Source organism: Ustilago hordei (assembly GCF_900519145.1).
Source record: "Ustilago hordei strain Uho2 genome assembly, contig: UHO2_contig_19, whole genome shotgun sequence".
Taxonomy (NCBI): Eukaryota; Fungi; Basidiomycota; class Ustilaginomycetes; order Ustilaginales; family Ustilaginaceae; genus Ustilago; species Ustilago hordei.
The window spans coordinates 325632-346620 of record NW_024545256.1 but is presented as its reverse complement, the minus strand read 5'-3'; the positions used below and the strand labels follow the sequence as shown (position 1 = coordinate 346620).

Sequence of the window (20989 nt, the reverse complement as noted above, 5' to 3'; positions counted from 1 at the left end):
CAAACATGCCACAAACAGAAACAAGCTTCAGAACGAGAACGAGAGTGGTCGCTGAATGTAAGAACGTGGTGAGATGGTGCATGTGTGTATGTATATGATGTGAGTTGAGAGTCAAGGCTACCAATCCAAGGCACGCTCAACAGCAGCCTGCTCATCCTCACCTTCTTCCTTCTTAACCATGGCCACCCCTTCACCAGCTTCCAACAAGTCTCCCACCTCCATCATCCCCCTCCCCTCCGGCCCATGCATCTCTACTTCAACCTTGACCTTCGGCTCCGCCTCCTTTTCCACCACCATCCGCTCATCATCAGTTCGCAGCAACTCCACCTTGACCCGCTTTGCCGTTGATTTCTCATCGACCACCCTCCGACTTGGACAGAATCCAGCTTTTCCCACATCGCAAAGATCGCATCTCGGACCAAGTGGTACACAGATGACTTGACCGAATCCTACCAGCAAGCTGTTGATCTTGGCGTGCAGTTCTTGTGGTAGCCAAGACTGGAGATTAAGACGTGTTTGTTCGGGGGTTGTTGTCTTGTGCCACCCAAGCCGATTGGTTAGGCGATGTACATGTGTGTCTACTCCAATCCCGATTTGGATGCCCATTGAGCTTAAAGCTAAGAATGCCATCTTTGGGCCCACTCCCGGGAGCGAGCAAAGTTCGTCGACGGTCCTAGGTAGGTCTCCTTGAAAATCATCTTTTAGAATCCTAGCTGCGCTTTTGAGGTATCCTGTCTTCCTCCGCCAGAATCCCACCTTAGCAATACAACTCGAAATAGTCTCATCATCAGCTTCCAACAAACTTTTCAAACACAAACCATCAGGCAGCGTCCTCTGCAAATTATACACAGCCTCTGCAGTAACCGGATCCTTCGTCTGCGAGCTTAACATGAGCGAAACCAACGTTGCTAGTCTTTCTCTCTTCGCTGCATCTTGGGGAGTGTCAGTATCACGCCAAAAGTCGGCCCGTCGATCAGACCGACCATTTTGGTCGCAACCCATAGTGTCGACTGGTGCAACGATTTTAGTTCGTTGACGAGAGAGGAGAGAGTAGACCGTTTCCCAGTGTGGCGGGGCTGGGTGGGCTTCGGATGGGTCGAGGTTGACCTTTATGGGTTTGATGGCTGCTTTGCGCGGGGAGATGTCGAATGGCGATGTTGGGGGTTTCTTGGGGGAGGAGGATGCGGATTTGCGTTTCTTAGAGGTGGATTTGTTGTTTTGCTCTTTCTTCGCTGGTGTCTTGCGAGTTGGTTTGAGTAAAGCGCTTTTGCCTTTCGCCTTCGACTTTGACCTGGTTTCGGCGGTGAAGAGATCACTATCAGCATCAGAAGCATCTCCCTCGACATTGGCAGAGAAGTCAGATTCCTCAGAAGCGGTGGAAGGCGAAGCTGCTCTTGTTGGGTTAGTCCGCTTCTGAGTAGACCGGTTGGTGCGTGAGGTAAGCTTAACTGGTGCCGAAGTACTCGCAACAGAAGCAGAGGCAGCCGATCGTGTGCGGAGGGAGTACGACCTACGAGCCTCAGAAGCTGAAGTTGCAGCCGCCACGCCATTCGTTCCATTGGTGTGTGGGTGATTGTCGCCGTTAGCCGCTGGGATGGGGGTTGGTGCGAATAGCTTTCGCCGAGAAGAAGTGGGTCTGCTTGACATTGTTCTTGCTGCAGCAAAGCGGGTGAGGTTGAGAGGAAGTCGATGAATGGTGATGATGGCTAAGGCAGCGAGGGAAAGAAGAGGATGCAAAGGGTGGTGTGAGAGTAGATTGTGTGGGCCCTTTCTTCTCAAGCGTTCAGCATAGCAGACTCTGCTGAACGCTCGGCTTTCAAGACGGCGTTTCTAATTGTGCAGCTTTTTGTGAGATTTTTGTTTTCCGCACAGGGAGCCTGAATTTTTACAACTCTCCGGCGGCTCACCTCGTCCTCAACGAGAGGATATCAAGACCATGCCATCTTGTTACCTTCTCACCTTCTCAGTCTTGCCTTTCATTCATGCCAATCTCAGTCTTTGTCTCGTCGCACACACACGAGTCTGCTTGGATTCTTCATGATTGAATCTATTTCCCATCTCAAAACATCGCCAGCCCTAATGCCTCACATCTCCCCAATTCTCTTCAGATACGCCTCCCAACCAGCCTTCTTATACCTCTCGCCCTGCTCCCTCACTCTTCGCCACGCTGCCTCCTTATCCTTCTTCCCCTCCTCCGTCATCAACGCACCATAAATCCCTCTTCCAACAATGATCACATCACACCCACTCTCCCTAATCACCTCGTCTGGAGTCCTATACTGTTGACCCATGGCATCACCCTTCACATCCAAGCCTACACCCGGTGTAAGGATCAACAGATCGCGTTCTGTATTCGGCCCCTCCCTCTCGTCTACACGAGACATGGCGATGAAACCACAGACGAAGCCGGTAGTGTCGTTCTTTGCTTCCTGAACGCATGCTTCTGTGTAAGATCCCTTTGTCAGCGCCCCAGCCGACGACATTTCTGCTAACAACAACAAGCCTCTCCCCAGCGGCACTCCTACCTTTGCCAACCCTGTAACGACTCCCGGCCCGGGTAGCAGGTGCGCATTGGTGATGTGGGACCAAGACGCAATCTTGTGGACTCCGGAAGAGTATTGAAGGCTGGCGGTGTTGCCGATATCGGCGAACTTTCGGTCTTCGAAGATCAAAAAGTCATGCTTCTTACTTAACTCGGTCAACCTCTCCACTAGATCCATATCGAAGTCTTGAACAATATCGATATGCGTCTTGACTAAGCAGACGTTGGGTCCGACGGCATTGCACACGTCGACGAGGTCTTGTTTGTTGGTTACGTCGACTGAGACGCATAGGTTGGTTTGTTTGCGGGAGATGCATTCAAGGAGGGAGCGTGCTGCCGGGTTGGATTGGGTGGCTGCTCGGGCTGCGTAGCTTTTCTTGGTGATTGAAGTCATGATTGCGATCCTTAGGAGTAGGGAGGGCGTCAGAAGGGAAGAAGGAGTCCTCGATGATCGACTAAAGAAGAAAAGGTTGTCTGCCGCATTGTGTGTTGATGTAAAGCAAAGTCAAGTGAGACCAAGTATTGAGGAGGAAATTCCTATCGCGCGAAAGAAATCACCTCAAGACAGCAGCGGTGGAAGAAAAAGGCGCTCGCATCAGCCAGAAGAAAATTTGTCCAACCAATTGGATCAGCACCATCTGCTTCTCCTCGTCAACACCTCTGATCACCTTGCATCACCATCGTATCTCGACCCTTCCCTTACATAGTGGCAGCAGCATCAGTCCTGCCGCACTACCTCCACTTTTGCCATGGCAGCCAACCAAGCCACCACGGCCCCCACCCAGCTATCCAAACTCCTCCGTCAAGCTCGCATTTCCACATTCGACCCCTCCATTCCCCAAGTCTACACCTCTCCCCCCGCCTACGCCTTCCGAGGTGATTTCGGTCTGAAACGCCCCCTCCCATCCTCCTCCGCCTCCATCTTTGGCTCCTCTTCCGGCACTTGCCCTTACCCTGGTGCGCTTCGCTATGTCCAAGTATCCCAACTCGACACTTCCGAAGGTCAAACCACCTGGAAAGAGCGCGAAAAGGAGGTGCTTTTCCTCAAACGTTGGCGTGAAGCAGATACCAAACTTAACATCACTCGACCTGGTTCCACCGGGTATACCTATACCGAGCCTGGAAGTCATGGGCCCAGACCACAGACGAGTTTTTTGAGAACCACTGAGAGGTATTTCCCGAGCGAAATCCCAGGAAAGATTACGTTGACTCCCGAAGAGGAAGCGAGAGAGGGGAGGAAAGAGAGAGAGGCAAGGCTCTACAATAATAAATGGAGGGAGATTATGAAGCATCATGCCGCAAGGGGGGTTGCTGATCCCACTTATAAAGGGTTGGATTTTATGGGTGAACTATCTCCTTCTCCCGCTTTTGGCTTTGATAACGAAAAGTTTACGGTTCGACCTAAGATGATGACCAATTACAATGCCTTATCCGATGCAGAGTTCGAAAAGTTTCTCAACGGTATTCGAGGCGAGAGAGGAGCATTGAAAAAGTTCTTCAGAAACAAAGAACGTGCTCAATTGCTCGCTTTAATCCGTAAACGACAAGAAAAGTCTTACGCCATCGCCCTTCGCGCACAAGAAGATGCCGAACGTCGAGGAGCAACGAAAGAACCCCTCCCCGAGATCAACCCGGAAGCAGAACTCGAAAAGCTGCCACTCGCAGAAATCGATTTGCTCGAACAATCCCGTGATGCAGACGCAACCCAGGATGCTTTCCGCATGCTCGAGGAGAAGAGTCTTGGCCAAACTTCAAAAACTCATTCCACCACCCTCCCCGGTACCTCTCAACCGAACACAATCCATCCTTTGGCCGGGTTGCAATTCTCCCAACCCGACCCCATCTATTCCTCCTTAGCCGATCCTGTTCCGGGTAGGGTGATTCATGAAGTTTCGAGTAGAGCGGACAGGTTGTATAACCGAAACACCAAGATTGCTGATGGACGATCGGTGTTGGTCGGTGGACATGTTTCCTACTTACATGCTCCCTTGAGAGCCCAAGCTCCACCGACGATTGATTGGAGTAGACAACAGCCGAAGCAGGGTACGGCTTTGTTTAGGATTGTGGATGCGTACAGGACGAGTAATTTAATGTTGAATAGTGGGATGCATAAGGATATGTTGACGCCCAGGAATGATGTTGGTTATATTAGGAGTAATGTTGAATTGGTGAAGACGGATAGTAGTGGAAAACCGTTGGATAAGACGGCGGATATCGGGGGTGCGGATTGGGTCGGGAAGACTGTTCAGGATCCGAATAGGCCGGTGAGGAGAGCCCTTGGCGCTGGGTTGGCCGATAACACTGGCGATGAGAAGAGGCCAGGGAGTTTGAGTGCACTGAGTGCAAGCAGAGCAGCTTCAGCAGGCGCCAAGGCTAAAAACCAAAGGACGCTGGGCCGTACCAGTCAGGCAAGCGCACAAGAAGGGAACAAGAGATATTCGACCAAGAAGATGCTCGACAACCTAGATTCCCTTATCAAAACCCCCGACAAGAAGTAAGACAACCACAAGTCACAGCTATTCAATACAACATCCATTCAAAGTCTTGTGCCGTGTACTCATCGTGTGTTTCTTTGTCCTGGTCCTCCTGAACGTTTGTTCGACGCGAGATGAGAAAGGGGTGACGATTGTCTTTCTTCTGAGCGATCACCTGTGCCGTGAACTACCTGCAAACTACCTTGCCCGCAGCGTATTAGCAAAGGTATCGATCACTGCTGATATGCATTCAGCCTCGAGTTCAGCCCAAAGAAGGTGACATGGGCCACAAACACACCATTCATAGTAAAGATGGCTGGCAGAAATGTGTTTCCAATTCGAAACTACAGTCGCGTCCAAAATTGCCCAGCATCTTTTAGGATAATTAAATGCTCATCACCACACATCAACTTCGCTTCTCAAGAGCTGGTATCCTCAATGAAGTGTAGCTTGTGACATATTGTTGGAAAGCTGAGATTGAGAGCTACAAGTACATATAAGGTGTCATGGGCCTGAATGCTCAAGAAGCAGGAGGGTCACTGGTTCATATGGAAGGAGCACAGGTATCGGAGTTCTAGTTGATACCAGTAGAGAGCATGGTCATAGTGCAGTCTCCATGGAGACCATGGACTCCTATGGACTCACATGCAAAGGAGCACTGAGCCATATGCGAGGAGGGCCAGGCACAGCCACAAAGAGGACCAAGCTCAAGGAGCATGCAAATGGTTACCACTCAGGGGCTTGAGAGACAAGAGTCAAAGGAACTGTCACCAGTCAAAGGAGAAGGAGCAGTGTATAGGAAACCAGCAAGCAGGTCCTGAGGAGGAGGAGCAGTGTCAAAGGAGTTGACACAGCTCAAGAGGCACAGGGGTGCCAAACAAGCAGGACAGCAAGGAGGAGGAGCAGTGTCAAAGGAGTCGACACAGCTCAAGAGGCACAAGGGTGCCAAGCAAGCAGGATAGCTCAAGGAGGACAGGAGTGGTGCTAGAGGGGCCCCCTGTACAGTACTCAATGAAGAAGGTACTCTCTGGAGAGAGAGCAGGAGCAGCATCACTGGTGACACTGTGAAGAGGTATATAACCATACCTTCTCATCATCAAAGGTCAAGTGGATCCTCATCCACTCTACACACACCATAACTAGTTATCACTTCAGCATAAGTATACATTAGTTCCAGTCAGCACAGTAGCAATCTATCAAGATTGCTCCTCATTGTAGTGCATGTGTTGTATCACCACTACCTGACATCCAAAGGCAGCCCATAGCAGGTCAGCAGTCTGGATATAGATAGAACCAAAGGCAGTAGTCCACTGCAGTCCGGGGATCACTCCAAGCATTAGTCAGCACACTGGACACTTGTGTTGATGCCACCGAATTACCACCAATGCCACCAACCTTATCAGCCACACCATCAACCACATCATCATCAACACTCACACCAGACCTTGGTGTCACCATAACCTACATATTGATATTGATCGTGCCGAGCTACCCCTGATCTCGTTGAGACCTCGGTAGTCCACACAGAGCCTGAGACCTCCATCCTTCTTTGGTATGAAGAGCACTGGTGATCATGCTGGGCTCTTCGATGGTCTTATGAACCCCTTCTCAAGGTTCTCATCCAAGTACCTCCTCAACTCGGACATCTCCTTGGGTCCCTTAAGGTACAGGGGCCCCTGAGGTGGCTTACCTCCTTCTATCAACTCAAGGTGGAGATCATGCTCGGTATGATGGGGCAGCTTGTCTGCTTCCACTTCATCGAACACATCTCACAGGTGTTGGTATGGTTTTGGTATATCTGCAGCCATCACCACCTTGTCCACCTCTACCTCCATCTCTACTCCTTTGTCTGCACCTGTAGGTACAAAACCAAAGGCCAGGAGTGATGATGGTGGCTCCTCCAACAGCATGAACCCTATGGGTCCATCTTCCAGAGCTGCTTGCAGTATGTGCTCTGCTGAGACAAACTCATTTCCATGAAGGGTTGGTCTCCTCATGGGTAGGTCCCCTGCTCTTGCTGTTTCAGGGGGTCTCTTTGGGGGTTGGTCCTGCTCCTGAGTCTTGAACTCCAGCTGGCCCATGTCCCATTGTATAGTGGGTTTGAGCCTCTGTAGCTCAGTGAACCCCAGGATGAGGTCATAGTCAGCAGTGTTGGCCACTGAAGCTTTGACCACATCCAGATTGTGTATACCAATAGATACCTGCATGCTCACAGAACTATTGATGGAGAGTTGGTGTCTGGTGACACCATGGATCAATCTTGTTTTTGTGGGTTTTGTGGGTATTTGGTACTTACTAATGAAAGAATCTGAGACTATGGACAAACCAGCACTGGTATCAGCTAGTATCTGAGCAGGATGGTCTTGAACCATTCCAGAGAGCTCCAATACTGCTTTGCCTCCACTGGTAGAGAAACATACTTGACAATCTTGATATATACAGAGTGATGGCAGGGAGGTTTGTAGAGCAATGCATGCCATCAGTGCATCACCCCACTGACATTTCCCTTGTTGTCGCCATCATCGTGCTCCTCCTCATGTTCGGGGTCCATGGCCTTGGGGTCACCCATCTCGGTGCTGCCTGTGTGGCCATCTCCTGAGTCGGTGGCCTCCTCAAAGGGGTCTGCTGTGGTGACCATGACCTTGGGGCCATGGGTCGAGAGCTAAGAGGGTCTACCCTCCTGCTGGGGCAGTCTCTGGCCCAATGGCCAATACCCTTGCATACATGACAGGTGTTGGTACCTGTTGGAGCAGGGCTTCCTTGCTTCGAGGTTTGGGTGAATTGATGGGGAAGGGGTCGATTAGTTGGTCAATTTAGGTTTTGTGTAGTTGCTTGTGTAGTTGCTTGTGCTGGTGATTGAGCTGGATAAGGTTGAGTGGGTTGACATATGGGGATTGAACTTTGAATTGGCCGAGACCCAGTTCTTAGTGGAGGTGACATGGCATTTGGGAGTGAGTGCCTAGCTGAGGACTGCTGTAGTAGCATCCTCTGTCAATTGATTTCCTCCACCTCTCGGTACCACTCCCATCTCTTCCCAGGTGGGTTCCTCTCAAACTTCTCCTGTATGCTGCAAGTGAGACTACCTCTGAAGAGATCAATCACTAGCTCATTGTCATCTAGGTTGACCTGTCCTTCCAAGTCTCTGAACTGCTCTACATGATGTGTGGTGGCACCAGGAGCATCACTTGTGAGCCTGAGAGCTAACAGCTTGTTATATGCCTCCATCCTAGCATTGCGTGGGTTGAACTGCTCTGACAGTTGCTCTGTGAAGTAGTGCCAATCATTGAACAACCTTCCTTCTCTAGCTCTATCAATACAGAGCTTTGAGGTCCACTGTCATGGGCCTGGGTGCGCAGAACGAGGAAAGACCGAAGTTCATATGAAGGTAGCACAGGAATCGTGGAATCGGGTAGATTGGAGGAGCTGTGACAAAGTTCACTGAGATTGGTAGTAGAATCAGCTCTATGGCAGATCACAGCGAAATCGGCACAAGCATTGTCGATATCACGAATCCCACCAGAATCTGCAGCAAGCAAGATTGTGTGGCAGACTCCATGGAGATTGGTAGTAAGGATGTCCATACAACGATTCACATGTGAGAGGGACCGAGCTCAGCGACATGCAGTCGGTTACCACTCAGGGGCCCACAGGACAGGAGTAGAAGAGAACTGTCACTGGTCAAAGGAAGGAGATCTGTGTATAGGACACTGGCGAAAGGGACATGAAGAGGAGGAGCAGTGTCGATGAAGTCGACACAGCTCAGGAAAGACAGGAGGGACAAGGCTTGAAACAGAGAAGGTGCCTCCTTGGAGATCCCTGTGCAGTACTCGATGAGGAGGGTACCCTCTGGAGAGAGGGAGCAGGAGCAGTGTCGCTGGTGATGCTGCGAAGAGGTATATAGTCCTACCTCCTCATCACAAATGGTCGAGTGGATCCTCATCCACTCTACACTCATCAAGCAACTAGTATTACTTCAAGCAATAAGTAACATTAGTTCACAGTCAGCATAAGTAGTAATCAACAGATTGCTCCTCATCGAAGCGCGTGTGTTGTAGCACCGTTTCCTGACATCTGAAGGTGGTTTGTAGTAACCAGCAGTCCGGATAACCATAGAACTGAAGGCAGATGTCCACTGCGGCCTGGGGATCACTTCAAGCATTAGTTGACACACTGGACACTTGTGTCGGCGTCAACATTCCATACCCACACCAGACCATTGGTGTCAATATCAAGCTCACTTAGAGTCATATTATAGTTTGATCATGCCGAGCTACCTCTGGATGGAGTGTCCACAGCAGTTAGTCAAAATCTGTCATAACAATAATACAACTACAGATTCTAACGAGAAAGGTGACAGAGAAGGCTCTGTCGCATATTTCACTAAGAATCGAAATACCATTAGCGCTGTTGCATAATTCAACAGAATCGGTGATAGTACAGATACTACTACTGATTTCAGGTTTTAGGTGTGTGACTGCTGACATTAGAGTGGATCATTCAAGCAGCACCCCACAATCACAATGATGGACCAAGGCCTCAACGATAAGCTCAACCAGCTTCTAGCACTATTGGAAGCCCAACTCGAGCTCACCAGGCAAGGCCAACGAGAAGAGCGACTTTGCTGTGCTCACCTAAGTGGAGAAGAGATGATTGAGTTCTCGCAATCAGAAGATCAAGCAGGAGGAGATGAATCCATGCTAGGAGACCCTCAGACTCCTACACCAGCATCACGACCAAGACAATTGGTCTCGTTTGCTGCTGTAGATGAGCAAGATGATGTTAATTATGAAAAGTATGCATTGCCCACTGGGCCAAAGTACTACAAACCCAGGGAGGATCTGTATAGTAGGACTAGGATGGAACCTTATGCCCCATACTCGGAGGAGGATACTAGTGTATTGGCAGACCTCTCTCGATCAAAGCCAATCGCCACACCCTTTCCTAAGTTTAACCCACGAGATGTGGAGATATTCATTCTCGAAGCTGAATCCTGGTTTAAGTTTAATCAGGTATATGAGCAAACAAGAATGATCAACCACATGGGCTCTCAATTGGAAGGGAATGCATGGGAGTGGTGGACCTCCAAGCTCCGAATTGACAGGGCACAGGAAGGAAGGTTATTCAATGACTGGCACTACTTCACAGAGCAGCTGTCAGAACAATTCAATCCCTGGAATGCTAGAATGGAAGCCTACAACAAGCTGTTGGCTCTCAAACTCACTAGCGATGCACCCAGTGCTGCCACCCACCATGTGGAACGTTTCAGAGACCTGGAGGGGCAAGTCAATCTGGATGATAACAAACTCATCATTGACTTGTTCAGAGGCAGTCTCGCATGTAGTCTGCAAGAAAAGTTTGAGTGTAACCCGCCTGCAAAGAGGTGGGGATGGTACCGAGAGGTCGAAGATATCGACTGACAGAGGATGCTGCTACAGCAGTCCTCTGCTAGGCACCCAAGCGCTGCTCCTCCACGATTGAACCCGGGAATCCGACCAACGCCACCTGCTCAGAGTTCACTCCCCATTCAGCAACCGGCACAAAGAAACTCCGCTCATACACTGGCACCAATAACAGCAGGAAGCCCGAGCAGACCAACCAATCGGCTGCTACCTCAGCAATATGTACCGGGCCCAAAACAAGGAGGCCCCACAGTACCAGGCAATAGCACTTGCCATATCTGCAAAGGCATCAGACATTGGGCCAGAGACTGTCCAAGCAAGAAGGCAGATCCTCTGGGACCACGACCTTTGGGCCCAAGGGTCATGGTAACCATGGAAGACCCCTTCGAAGAAGGGGCCACCAACTCAGGGGATGGGCATACAGGCAGCGCTGAAACGAGTGACCCTGATGACCTAGACTTCAGTCAATACCAAATTCCTAATGACGCTAATCATGAAGAACCCCAAGATGATGATGATGAGGGAAACAACAGTGGGGCGATGCACTGATGGTGTGCATGGCTCTACAAACCTCCTTGCCATCGTTGTGTATATATCAAGATTGCCAAATATGTTTCTCCACCAGCAAAGGAAAAGCAGTATTAGAGCTTACAGGAATGGTCCAAGACCATCCTGCTCATATACTCACTGACACTGGCACTGGCTTGTCCATAGTTTCAGATTCATTTATCAGTAAGTACCTAATACCCACTAAACCCTCAAAAACAAGATTGATTCATGGTGTCACCAGACACCAGCTTGTTATCAATAGCACCACGACCGTACAGGTGGTTATTGGCAAGCACAGCCTAGGTGTAGTTGAAGTATCGGTAGCCAATACCACTGACTATGACCTTATATTGGGATTCACCAAGCTCAGAAGGCTCAAGCCCACCATATGATGGGACACAGGCCAACTAGAGTTCAAGTCCCAGGACCGAAAACGACCCCCTGAAGCTGCCACAACTAGGGGCTTACAATCAAAAGTGTCGAAATCGGTCATAGTAGTGGAACTGTCACAGAATTTGATGAAAGCCACCATAACAGGCAGGCAAAAACAGGAGCTTGCCATAAGAGATAGCTTATCACCAATTCCAACGAAATCTGTGGCAATGGGCTCCAACGAAGAAAAAATGGCATGACCAACCATGCATGGAAACAAGTTCGTCTCAGCAAAGCGCTTACTTCAGGCAGCTTTAGAGGATGGACCCATAGGGTTCATGTTATTGGAAGTACCACCCTCATCACTCCCGGCCTTCGGTTTCATTCCTACCAGCGCCGATAAAGGAGTAGAGATGGAGGTTGAGATCGAGAAGAAGGTGACAGCAGTGGATATACCAAAGCTGTACCAACACCTTCATGATGTGTTCGATGAGGTGGAAGCAGACAGGCTTCCCCAGCATACCGAACATGATCTTCACCTTGAACTAATGGAAGGAAGTCAACTGCCTCAGGGCCCGCTGTATCTCAAAGGGCCTAAAGAAATGTCTGAATTGAGGAAGTATCTGGACAAGAACCTCATGAAGGGGTTCATATGACCGTCGAAGAGTCCAGCAAGGTCACCTGTGCTCTTTGTACCTAAGAAAGACAGAGGCCTCAGGCTTTGTGTGGACTATCGGGGACTCAATGAGATTACTGTCAAGAACAGGGCTCTGTTGCCCCTCATTGAGGAGCAACTGTTCCTGCTCCGAAAGGCAAAGATCTATTCCAAGCTAGATCTCCGAGCAGCATACAACCTCATTCGCATCACAAAAGGAGATGAATGGAAAACAGCATTTGGTACACAATTGGGACTATACAAGTACCTGGTGATGCCATTCAGGCTAGCAAACACACCAGCTCATTTCCAATCATTCATCAATGTCATCTTCTGAGACATCATTGGAGTATATGTTGTTGTATACTTGGACAACTTCCTCATCTTCAGTGACATGGAGGAAGCACACATATGACATGTCACTGAAGTTCTCACCCATTTGAGAAACAATCAGCTGTTTGCTAAACTGTCGAAGTGTGAGTTCCACACCACAGCAGTAGAGTTTCTAGGGTACATCATCAAACCCACAGGGGTAGAGATGGATCCTGAGAAAGTACAGACAGTCAAGGAGTGGCCAATGCCAGAATCAATCCATGATATCCAAAGATTCCTTGGCTTTGCCAACTTCTACAGGTGATTCATTGCTCACTTTGCTCGAATCACCAAGCCACTAACATCACTGGTGAAACCAACTGAATGTTTCAAGAAGTTTGAGTTGCCAGAAGAAGCTCAACAAGCTTTCCACAAACTCATCCAAGCATTCACGACAGCCAGAGTACTTCGTCACTTCAATTACCACCTTCCTACAAGGCTGGAAACAGATGCAAGTGACTTTGCCATCGCTGGAGTGCTCAAACAAGAGCATGAAGGGCATTGGCACCCAGTAGCATTTTATTCAAGGAAGATGTCATCGGCTGAGAAGAACTACGAGATCCATGACAAGGAGCTCCTAGCAGTGGTCACCTGCCTCACTCAGTGGTGACACATGCTAGCAGGACTACCAAGTCAGTTAGTCATTCTCACAGATCATGAAGCACTCAAGTACTTTAAGTTGCAATGTCATATCACTGGCAGACAAGCAAGATGGGCAGTATTGTTAGCAGATTTCGACTTTGTGCTACAATATCGACCAGGAGACAAGGGTGGCGAACCCGATGCTCTCACCAGACAAGCTGACATGCAGCTGGTCGGTGAAGAGCAGGAGCACAATGTTCAACAACTACTGCCCCCCCAGGTGTTTGAACAAGTCGAAAATGAAATCACAACAGGGAGTGAGTTGCAGCAGATTTCAGCTGAAAATGTAATAGCAAGCATGATATTGCCGATTTCAGCGGAATCGGTTCTAACTGCATGCTCAGGTGACAATTTTGTATTAGTGGCTCCCGTCCTCATGATGGAGTCTATAGCCACGAAAGGAATCAAAGATCTGGCCAGAATCTTCCAGCCTCTGGATCCAGAGCTTCAGGAGATCCATCTAAGGAAGCCATTCGAGATCAGAGACGGCTTGTGGTATAGTGGCAGACAATTGGTTATCCCCAAGGTAACAATGCCAGGGAAGACCAACAACCGTCATTTGTGAAGCACCAAAGAAGTTGATGGGCAGTCATTGTCTGTAGAACATTTGCAATTCATGGTCATGTCTCAATGTCATGATGGCATCACAGCTGGACATGTGGGACGAGATGATACCATTAAGTTGGCCCAATGACACTATTGGTGGCCAAACATGTCAGCCTGGATTGCTGATTATGTTGCAAGTTGCCAAGTGTGTGCAAGATATAAGGCTCCTCGCCATCGCCCATATGGCTTGTGTCAGGGGTCTCGCACCTGAAACCCAGGTCGGTCTGTCGAGATACTTGGTGACTATCAAACTGTGCGACAGCTATTGTCTCGGTATCGGTGACTATCAAGTTGCGCAGTGACAACAGGTGGCATTCATTGTATATACTAACGTAGGTTTTGGCTGACCTCTGTGGACACTCTGTTCAGGGGTAGCTTGGCACAATCAATATCAATGCTTTGGTTATGATGACACCAAGGTCTGGTGTGAGTGTTGATGATGATGAGGTTGATGATGATGAGGTTGATGATGATGAGGTTGATGATGTTGGTGATAAGGTTGGTGAGTGTTGATGATAATGAGGTTGATGGTGTTGGTGATAAGGTTGGTGGCATCAACATGAGTGTCCAGTGTGTTGACTTGATGCTTGAAGTGATCCCCGGACCACAGTGGACTACTGCCTTCGGTTCTATCTTGATCCAGACTGCTAACCTGCTATGGGCGCCTTTGGATGTCAGGTAGTGGTGATACAACACACACACTATGATGAGGAGCAACCTTGATAGATTGCTGCTATGCTGACTGAAACTAATATATACTTATGCTGAAGTGATAACTAGTTATGGTGAGTAGAGTGGATGAGGATCCACTCGACCTTTGATGATGAGAAAGCATGGTTATATACCTCTTCACAGCATCACCAGCGATGCTGCTCCTGCTCTCTCTCCAGAGAGTACCTTCTTCATCGAGTACTGTTCAGGGGCCTCTCCTGCTTGGCACCCCTGTGCCTCTTGAGTGGTGTTGGCTCCTTCGACACTGCTCCTCCTCCTCATGACCTGGTGTCGACTCCTTCAACACTGCTCCTCCTCCTCATGACCTGGTGTCGACTCCTTTGACACTGCTCCTCTTCCTCAGGACCTGCTTGCCAGTGTCCTATGACTCTTGTCTCTCGAGCCCCTGAGTGGTAACCATCTGCATGCTCCTTGAGCTTGGTCCTCTTCGTGGCTGTGCCTGGCCCTCCTCGCATATGGGCCCAGTCCTCCTTTGCATGTGAGTCTGTGGAAGTCCATGGTCTCCATGGAGACTGCACTACAACCATGCTCTCCACTGGTATCAACTAAATCTCTGATACCTGTGCTCCTTCCATATGAACCAGTGACCCTCCTGCTTCTTGAGCATTCAGGCCCATGACAGTTATCTCCATATGCTTCTCCTTCTAATGCCAGTATCTTCCTTCCTGAATCTCCTGACACTTGCTTGTGTCAGCTGACTTGCTGAGGCATGCTGATCCAGCTGATCCCAATTGATCCTCATGAGATTAACCTGGAACCCAGAGTTCAGTTGATCTTGTAAATCATATGTGCTACCAGCCCAATTAGCTTTGTTGATTCCTGATGATTTGGCACTGATCAATTTGGTGCCCCCTTCATACATTGATCCACTGACCCTGACATTACCATAATTGCCACTGGTCAATTTGGCGCACCCTTCATACGCTGGCCCGCTGGCCCTGTGACAAACACCATATCAAATCAATTAGATGCCAGGCAATTTTGGACGCGACTGTATGACCATTAACACCAAAAAAAAAAAAAAAAAAAAAAAAAAAAAACAAAACGAAAAAAAGGAAAAAGTGGGTGCAAGTAGCAAAGGCACTGGGAGATAAAAGAGACTAAAAGTGCCTGTGTGCGTTTTTGGTATGTGTGTGTGTGTGTGTGTGTGTGTGTAAGTCAAAGCAAACGAAGAGGGGTGCAAAGTGTTATTTACAGAGGGGAAAGGGCAGATGCCGCAACCGAAAGACCATGATGATAAAAAGAAGAGGGATGGAGGCAGCCTAATCATGAGACCAACCGGAGGTGGACAAAGGCGCAAACATGGCTCCGTGTTGGAACAGCGCTCTTGAACCGTTGAGCAATGCTGATGGTATGAGAGGCCCTGTCATGGTGCCGTTCTGCGTTTTACCGGATTCGCTTAGCAATGGGCTGATGTCTTTGAAAGCTCCACCCGCTGCAGAAGCAAAGTCGGTGTTGGTGCGGAACAGAGTTGCTGATGGCTTCTCCATTGCTAGGCTTGCTCGTGAGAGGTGCGTGGGTCGATGTGACGACGAATCGTCAAAAGCGAACGGCTTTCGAGGAGACATGAGCGTGGCAACTGCAGGTGCAGATCGACAATGTTGCTGATCTGTGCCGTCAAGTAGCGCCAATGAACCAGGGCGGTGGTGATGGTGTGACTTGGCCCACATGTCCATGGGAGATGCCGCTTTGTCGTCGGCATCACCAATTCCATCGCCGTCCAGCTGGAATTCCGGAATGGCATCAAAGGGAGACAGAGCTTCGTCAAGAACAAGCAAGAGCCGCTTTGACGATTCGTGGTCACGATGCATACCGCGGCTCGAACGCTTCTCTTCCCAAGACTGGAGTCGATGGAGGAAGCCAATCCAAGTCTCGTCAGGGACGGTGATCTCGTAGTTGCACTTTTTCAAGAACCAAGCCTCGGTCTGGTTAAGCTCGGCAAGTGGTATGCCGGTGACCTCGTTCCAGGTCTTGTTGAGGAAGGTGTTGTCATCAAGATGCTTGTTGGCAATCATCATGCCCAAGGTGAAGAGCTTGAAGGGAGCAGCCGAGGTCGGCTGCGCAAACAGCTCGAGCACCACAGGGTCGATGGTACCATCAGGCAGCTGAGCCATGATGAGTAGCCTAAGCGCACTCAGGATGCCGACAAGGAACGAGGTGGGCGAAAGGAGGGTCTGAGCAAGCACCTGGTGGACGAATCTCCTAAAGGCTGGGCTTGGCTCGTTGGCGTACGAGGTGACGATGCTTGTGACCGCGTCACGTCCCGATCGTCCTTGGCTTGGAGAGTGGCTAGCTTTAGCAACGGCTGCAGCTGTGCTCGCGGACACGAGCGTCTGGCCAAGAGAAACAAACTGATCGTCGTTGTTGCTCCACTGCCAATCCGGAGAGACGAGACGGAGAACAGCAAGCACGTTGTCACGAAGCCTACCAGACCACTTGGATGAGGCAAGCTTAAGCGATGCCTTGTTGGAGGAGCTACGACGCGCGCGGATCGCCGACTCAGATCGCGAATGGTGGCCCAAAGACATCCTGAGGCCAGCTCGGAGCGGGCTGCGAGCAGTCTCGATAGAGTGAGCCGACACAGTAGAGCTGAGGGCGGGACTCTGATGAGCAAGCGAAGCGGGTGTGCCAGGCTCGGAGCTGCTCGCAGTGCTCGCGCTGGAGCTGTGTACTGTAGCTGTCTCGGACTGACCCGAGCCCTGACGCGAACGCTTGGACGGCGAGGCATGACGAACAATCGCTGAGCGGACACGTTCAGCACCCACAGCCATGCGGTGAAGGTCATGCTGTGACGACGAAGCTTGATCACTGCCAAAGGTGAAGGAATGCGCCTGAGGACGCATGTGAGGCAGACGGTGAGGACCGAAAGGCGAGCGGAAGGCATTCCAATTATCCAAAGAGGACGAAGAGGTCTCTGCAGCAGCGGAACGATCAAGCACTGTCGAAGACCACGGCGAGATGTCGGGCGTATTGAGCGAAGGTGTCGACGAGGAAGAGGGCATGGAGGCACCAGCTGGTGACATGACCTCGTCGCAGTCTTCGTCCATAGCCTCATCCGAGGTCTCGTGGGCTTCAATCATAAGCTCGGGGTCAAACAGAGCAGTGCAGGCGTTCCAGATTAGTTGGGCACCAATGGCAGCGATGGGCAAAGCTGACTTCTCGAGCGAGTCAGGCGAAGAAGGTGCAGCTGGCTGGGCTTGATCAGCGGCGCCCTCTGTAGCTTTCTCATCATCATCATCAGGAGCAACAGGAGCAGCGACGTGATGAACTTGGTGACGAGCGTCAGACTGCGCTGCGTAAGGGCGAGAATCATCTAGCTGCCAGTGTTGAGAGTGAGCATCATAGTGTCGAATGTCTTGATGGTGAGCACGCATCGCAGACTGCTCATCGATGTGATGCTGTCCAGCGGGATAGGAACGGTCGTGGTGCCTCGTGTAGGGGCCCTCGTAGCGTTGGTCTCGATGTGCCGAGTGCGAGTCGGGATAGGACTGCTGGGCATACTGGGTCGCGTGCTCCCAGCCTTGTGCTTGGTGAGCAGCTCGGGCATTGTGTGCAGCCCAGGCGTTTGACTCGTATCGAGATTCATCGTCCGAGTGGCGGTGGTGAGCTTGCATGTGGGCATGATCTGCGTACATTTGCGACTGAGGAGGCAGATGCGAGACGGAAGCTCGATGAGCATTTGACTGCTGCTGCTGCTGCCAGCTGGACCAGTCACGAGCGGCGCGGTCCGAAGTTCGCTGATCGCGGTGGTAGCCAGAGTTGTTCGACCAGTTGTCATGATACCTGGGTTGATGCTCGGCATAGCCGTGGTGAGCGGCTTGATTGGCAGTTTGGTAGGGAGGGTAGTAGTTCTGGGGTTGACGATGATGGGATCGGGAGGTATGATGATGCTGCTGCTGTTGTTGGTGATTGGCGAAGGCGGAGGGACCGAAAGCAGGTTGGTACATGCTTGCACCGTTCTGTCTCTCGTGCGCCTTTGCAAGATGATGTTGAACGAGAAGCTGCTGCTCAAGCTGCTGATGGGTTCGAGGCTGCTGGTATGGTTGAGGGACGGCAAGAGCCTGTGCATACCATGCTGTGGCACCGTGTGGTTGAGCATAATCGGCAGGCATGTAGCCACCACCCATCATATGCTGTCGTGCAGCACGAGCGGCTGCAGCGGAAAGACGGGGCGCCTGAGGAGGTTGCCAGACGCCGCCGTGGTCCATAGTTGCCGTTGGGGCAGGGGCAACGTCGCCGTAGGATTGGCGGTGGTACTGATCCGCATAGCCGTAGTCGGGATGAGGAGCAGGAATCGCACCAGCCATGCTGTTGGCCTGTTGGTCGTGGTGCGAGTACTGATTCATGGCATAACCACGGTCAAGGGGACGGAAGGCGCCCGTAAGGGGCTGGCCGTGGGGATAGAAGGCCATCATGTCGTGGGTGCAGCAGGTGCGAGCACGCCGGTCTAGAAACCGAAGTGGACGCTTTTGGGATGTAAGACCGAAGTGGCGCAAGGAGCGATGGTCTTACTTTTGGCACAATTGAACAAAGGTGAAGTTGCGTTGTCGTTGCAACTTGTGTCTCTAAGCGATCAGATGCCGATGAGGTCGAGCAGACAAGGAGAAAACTAAACAGACCGAGTCGGGTAGGAGAGTCGGGTGGAGCTGTCGTCTAGAAGGAAAAGGTTGAAGAGTGGGAATGAAGAGAAGCTAGGACGAGATCCGAGTGTAAATGGGCGTGAATCGAAGAAGTGATAGGATTTGAGGAGAATCGTGAAGGAGATGGTGGTGGTGGTGGTGGTGGTGGAGGTAGGAGGTAGGAGGTAGGAGGTAGGAGGTAGGAGGTAGGAGGTAGGAGGTAGGAGGAGGAGGATATGAGAATGGGAACAAGAGAGCAGCACAATTAAGGCGTCCCGCGACCCTGAGGTGACTTGAAAAGGGATCACCTAGATGTGTGTTAGACAGCCATAGAGTCGTTGAAGGAGAAGCAGAGATAGGTAACTAGAAGCTGGAAGCGAATAGCTAAGAGGTGAATCTGTCTGCAATGCAGGCTATCGTGACAGGAGTGCAGAGGCGACGATAGGTGGAAAGGAAGTGTCGGCCTGAGCGAGAAGGATGCTGTCGCGGATGACTGAACGAGAAGGTCAAAGTCTGCGGATGGTGAGACTTGACAACGAACTCGAAAGGAGGTCAGAAGGAGGGGTCGTTACGAGGTCGGAAGACTAGCCGCAAATGCCGAAAGCTGATGAGCTAGAAACGAGGTGCGGAAAGAACAGCAGGAGAGAACGAGGAGCAATGTCACTTTGCGGAAAGCAACAAAGCTAGCGAGGTACTGATCGTAAGATACCGTCTTCTTGTTGTTGTCCCCTATAGGCTACACAAGACACCAGGATGTTCGAGGAGGTGAAGCGCTCGAACAAGAACCACTTTCGCAAGCAATGCGGGTTGGTGACAAGCGGCGTAAGAGAGAGCGAGTGAGACTGCTCGAGGGAAAGGGAGAAGAATCCCGGAACGAAAAAGAGAAGCCCCGCAGACCACAAAGATGAGTCGAACTCAAGGAAGGAGGAGGAGGTGTTGATGAAGAGGAAAAGGAGGATGGTGAGATGAAGACAAGGAGATGAAGAATAGACACTATCGACCGTAGGCTGAGCTGAGACAGACAGAGTGTTTCGGACCCGTATTGGCACGTAAGCACGCAGTGCTCGGAAAGCGCTGAGTGACCGCACAAAGCTCAGTTCTGACGTACTTTGAGCTGGTTTGTAACTGCGGTCAAGTCACTTTTAAAAGAGTAGTCACTTTTAAAAGAGTAGTCACTTTTAAAAGAGTAGTCACTTTTAAAAGAGTAGTCACTTTTAAAAGAGTAGTCACTTTTAAAAGAGTAGTCACTTTTAAAAGAGTAGTCACTTTTAAAAGAGTAGTCACTTTTAAAAGAGTAGTCACTTTTAAAAGAGTAGTCACTTTTAAAAGAGTAGTCACTTTTAAAAGAGTAGTCACTTTTAAAAGAGTAGTCACTTTTAAAAGAGTAGTCACTTTTAAAAGAGTAGTCACTTTCAAAAGAGTAGTCACTTTCAAAAGCAGTCACTTTCAAAAGCAGCCCCTTTTAAAAGCATTTTTGGCGTGCAACAATTTGGAATTTTAAGCTTCAACCTCATGTGTATTCGATCCGTCGATTCGCCTCTTTCCAGCTCAGTTTGAATACAGATGCGGGACGCGAGGTTTCTAATTTGGACTATTCAAAATCGAGAGCTGAAATCCAGGGCGGCCCGACAGAGAACTGCGGATGGATCTTTGCTTTGGACTGCTTTGAACCTGCATTGGCTTGCTTCCGGTTGCAGATCTCTAAGCAAACAGGGCGAGAGAGCTAGAGAGCAGTGTGTCTGACAAGATGAAATGACGGAAAGAGCTCTCTTCTCCCTCCCCGCCTCTTCTCCCCCGCCTCTTTCCCCCGCCTTTTCTTGTCTTTCCACATCGGGACGGCTTTCTCTCTCGGTTGTTGAATTCCTTGACACCCGACACCCGACACCCGACACCCGACACCATCCTTGATCGACACCATCTCCCCATCCATCCTCCACCATCATCCTCAATACCGAATCCATCTCTCTGGGATAAGGGCAAGGAAACAAGATCCTACAATTTTCTTCTTGCAGCTCTGACCCACCACG

The 20989-nt window shown here is 50.3% G+C and overlaps 6 protein-coding genes across 6 annotated transcripts; 3 read left to right on the top strand and 3 right to left on the bottom strand.

Annotated features, from left to right (window-relative positions):
* Positions 1–117: 117 nt before the first annotated feature.
* On the bottom strand, positions 118–1647 carry UHO2_06556 (uncharacterized protein; the record flags this gene model as incomplete). Its single annotated transcript, XM_041554972.1, has 1 exon — positions 118–1647. The coding sequence occupies one exon, from the start codon at positions 1645–1647 to the stop codon at positions 118–120; it is 1530 nt and encodes a 509-aa protein (XP_041410906.1).
* A 437-nt stretch (positions 1648–2084) lies between these two features.
* UHO2_06555 (putative orotidine 5`-phosphate decarboxylase) lies at positions 2085–2936 on the bottom strand (the record flags this gene model as incomplete). The annotated part of the gene is made up of 1 exon (XM_041554971.1): positions 2085–2936. One exon carries the CDS (start codon positions 2934–2936, stop codon positions 2085–2087), a length of 852 nt encoding a protein of 283 aa, XP_041410905.1.
* Positions 2937–3291: 355 nt separating this feature from the next.
* On the top strand, positions 3292–5040 carry UHO2_06554 (uncharacterized protein; the record flags this gene model as incomplete). Its single annotated transcript, XM_041554970.1, has 1 exon — positions 3292–5040. One exon carries the CDS (start codon positions 3292–3294, stop codon positions 5038–5040), a length of 1749 nt encoding a protein of 582 aa, XP_041410904.1.
* Positions 5041–9536: 4496 nt separating this feature from the next.
* On the top strand, positions 9537–10433 carry UHO2_06553 (uncharacterized protein; the record flags this gene model as incomplete). Its single annotated transcript, XM_041554969.1, has 1 exon — positions 9537–10433. One exon carries the CDS (start codon positions 9537–9539, stop codon positions 10431–10433), a length of 897 nt encoding a protein of 298 aa, XP_041410903.1.
* A 1169-nt stretch (positions 10434–11602) lies between these two features.
* On the top strand, positions 11603–13570 carry UHO2_06552 (uncharacterized protein; the record flags this gene model as incomplete). The annotated part of the gene is made up of 6 exons (XM_041554968.1): positions 11603–11982; positions 12103–12233; positions 12489–12624; positions 12766–12966; positions 13066–13262; positions 13368–13570. 6 exons carry the CDS (start codon positions 11603–11605, stop codon positions 13568–13570), a joined length of 1248 nt encoding a protein of 415 aa, XP_041410902.1.
* A 2035-nt stretch (positions 13571–15605) lies between these two features.
* On the bottom strand, positions 15606–18755 carry UHO2_06551 (uncharacterized protein; the record flags this gene model as incomplete). Its single annotated transcript, XM_041554967.1, has 1 exon — positions 15606–18755. The coding sequence occupies one exon, from the start codon at positions 18753–18755 to the stop codon at positions 15606–15608; it is 3150 nt and encodes a 1049-aa protein (XP_041410901.1).
* Between the last annotated feature and the right edge of the window lie 2234 nt (positions 18756–20989).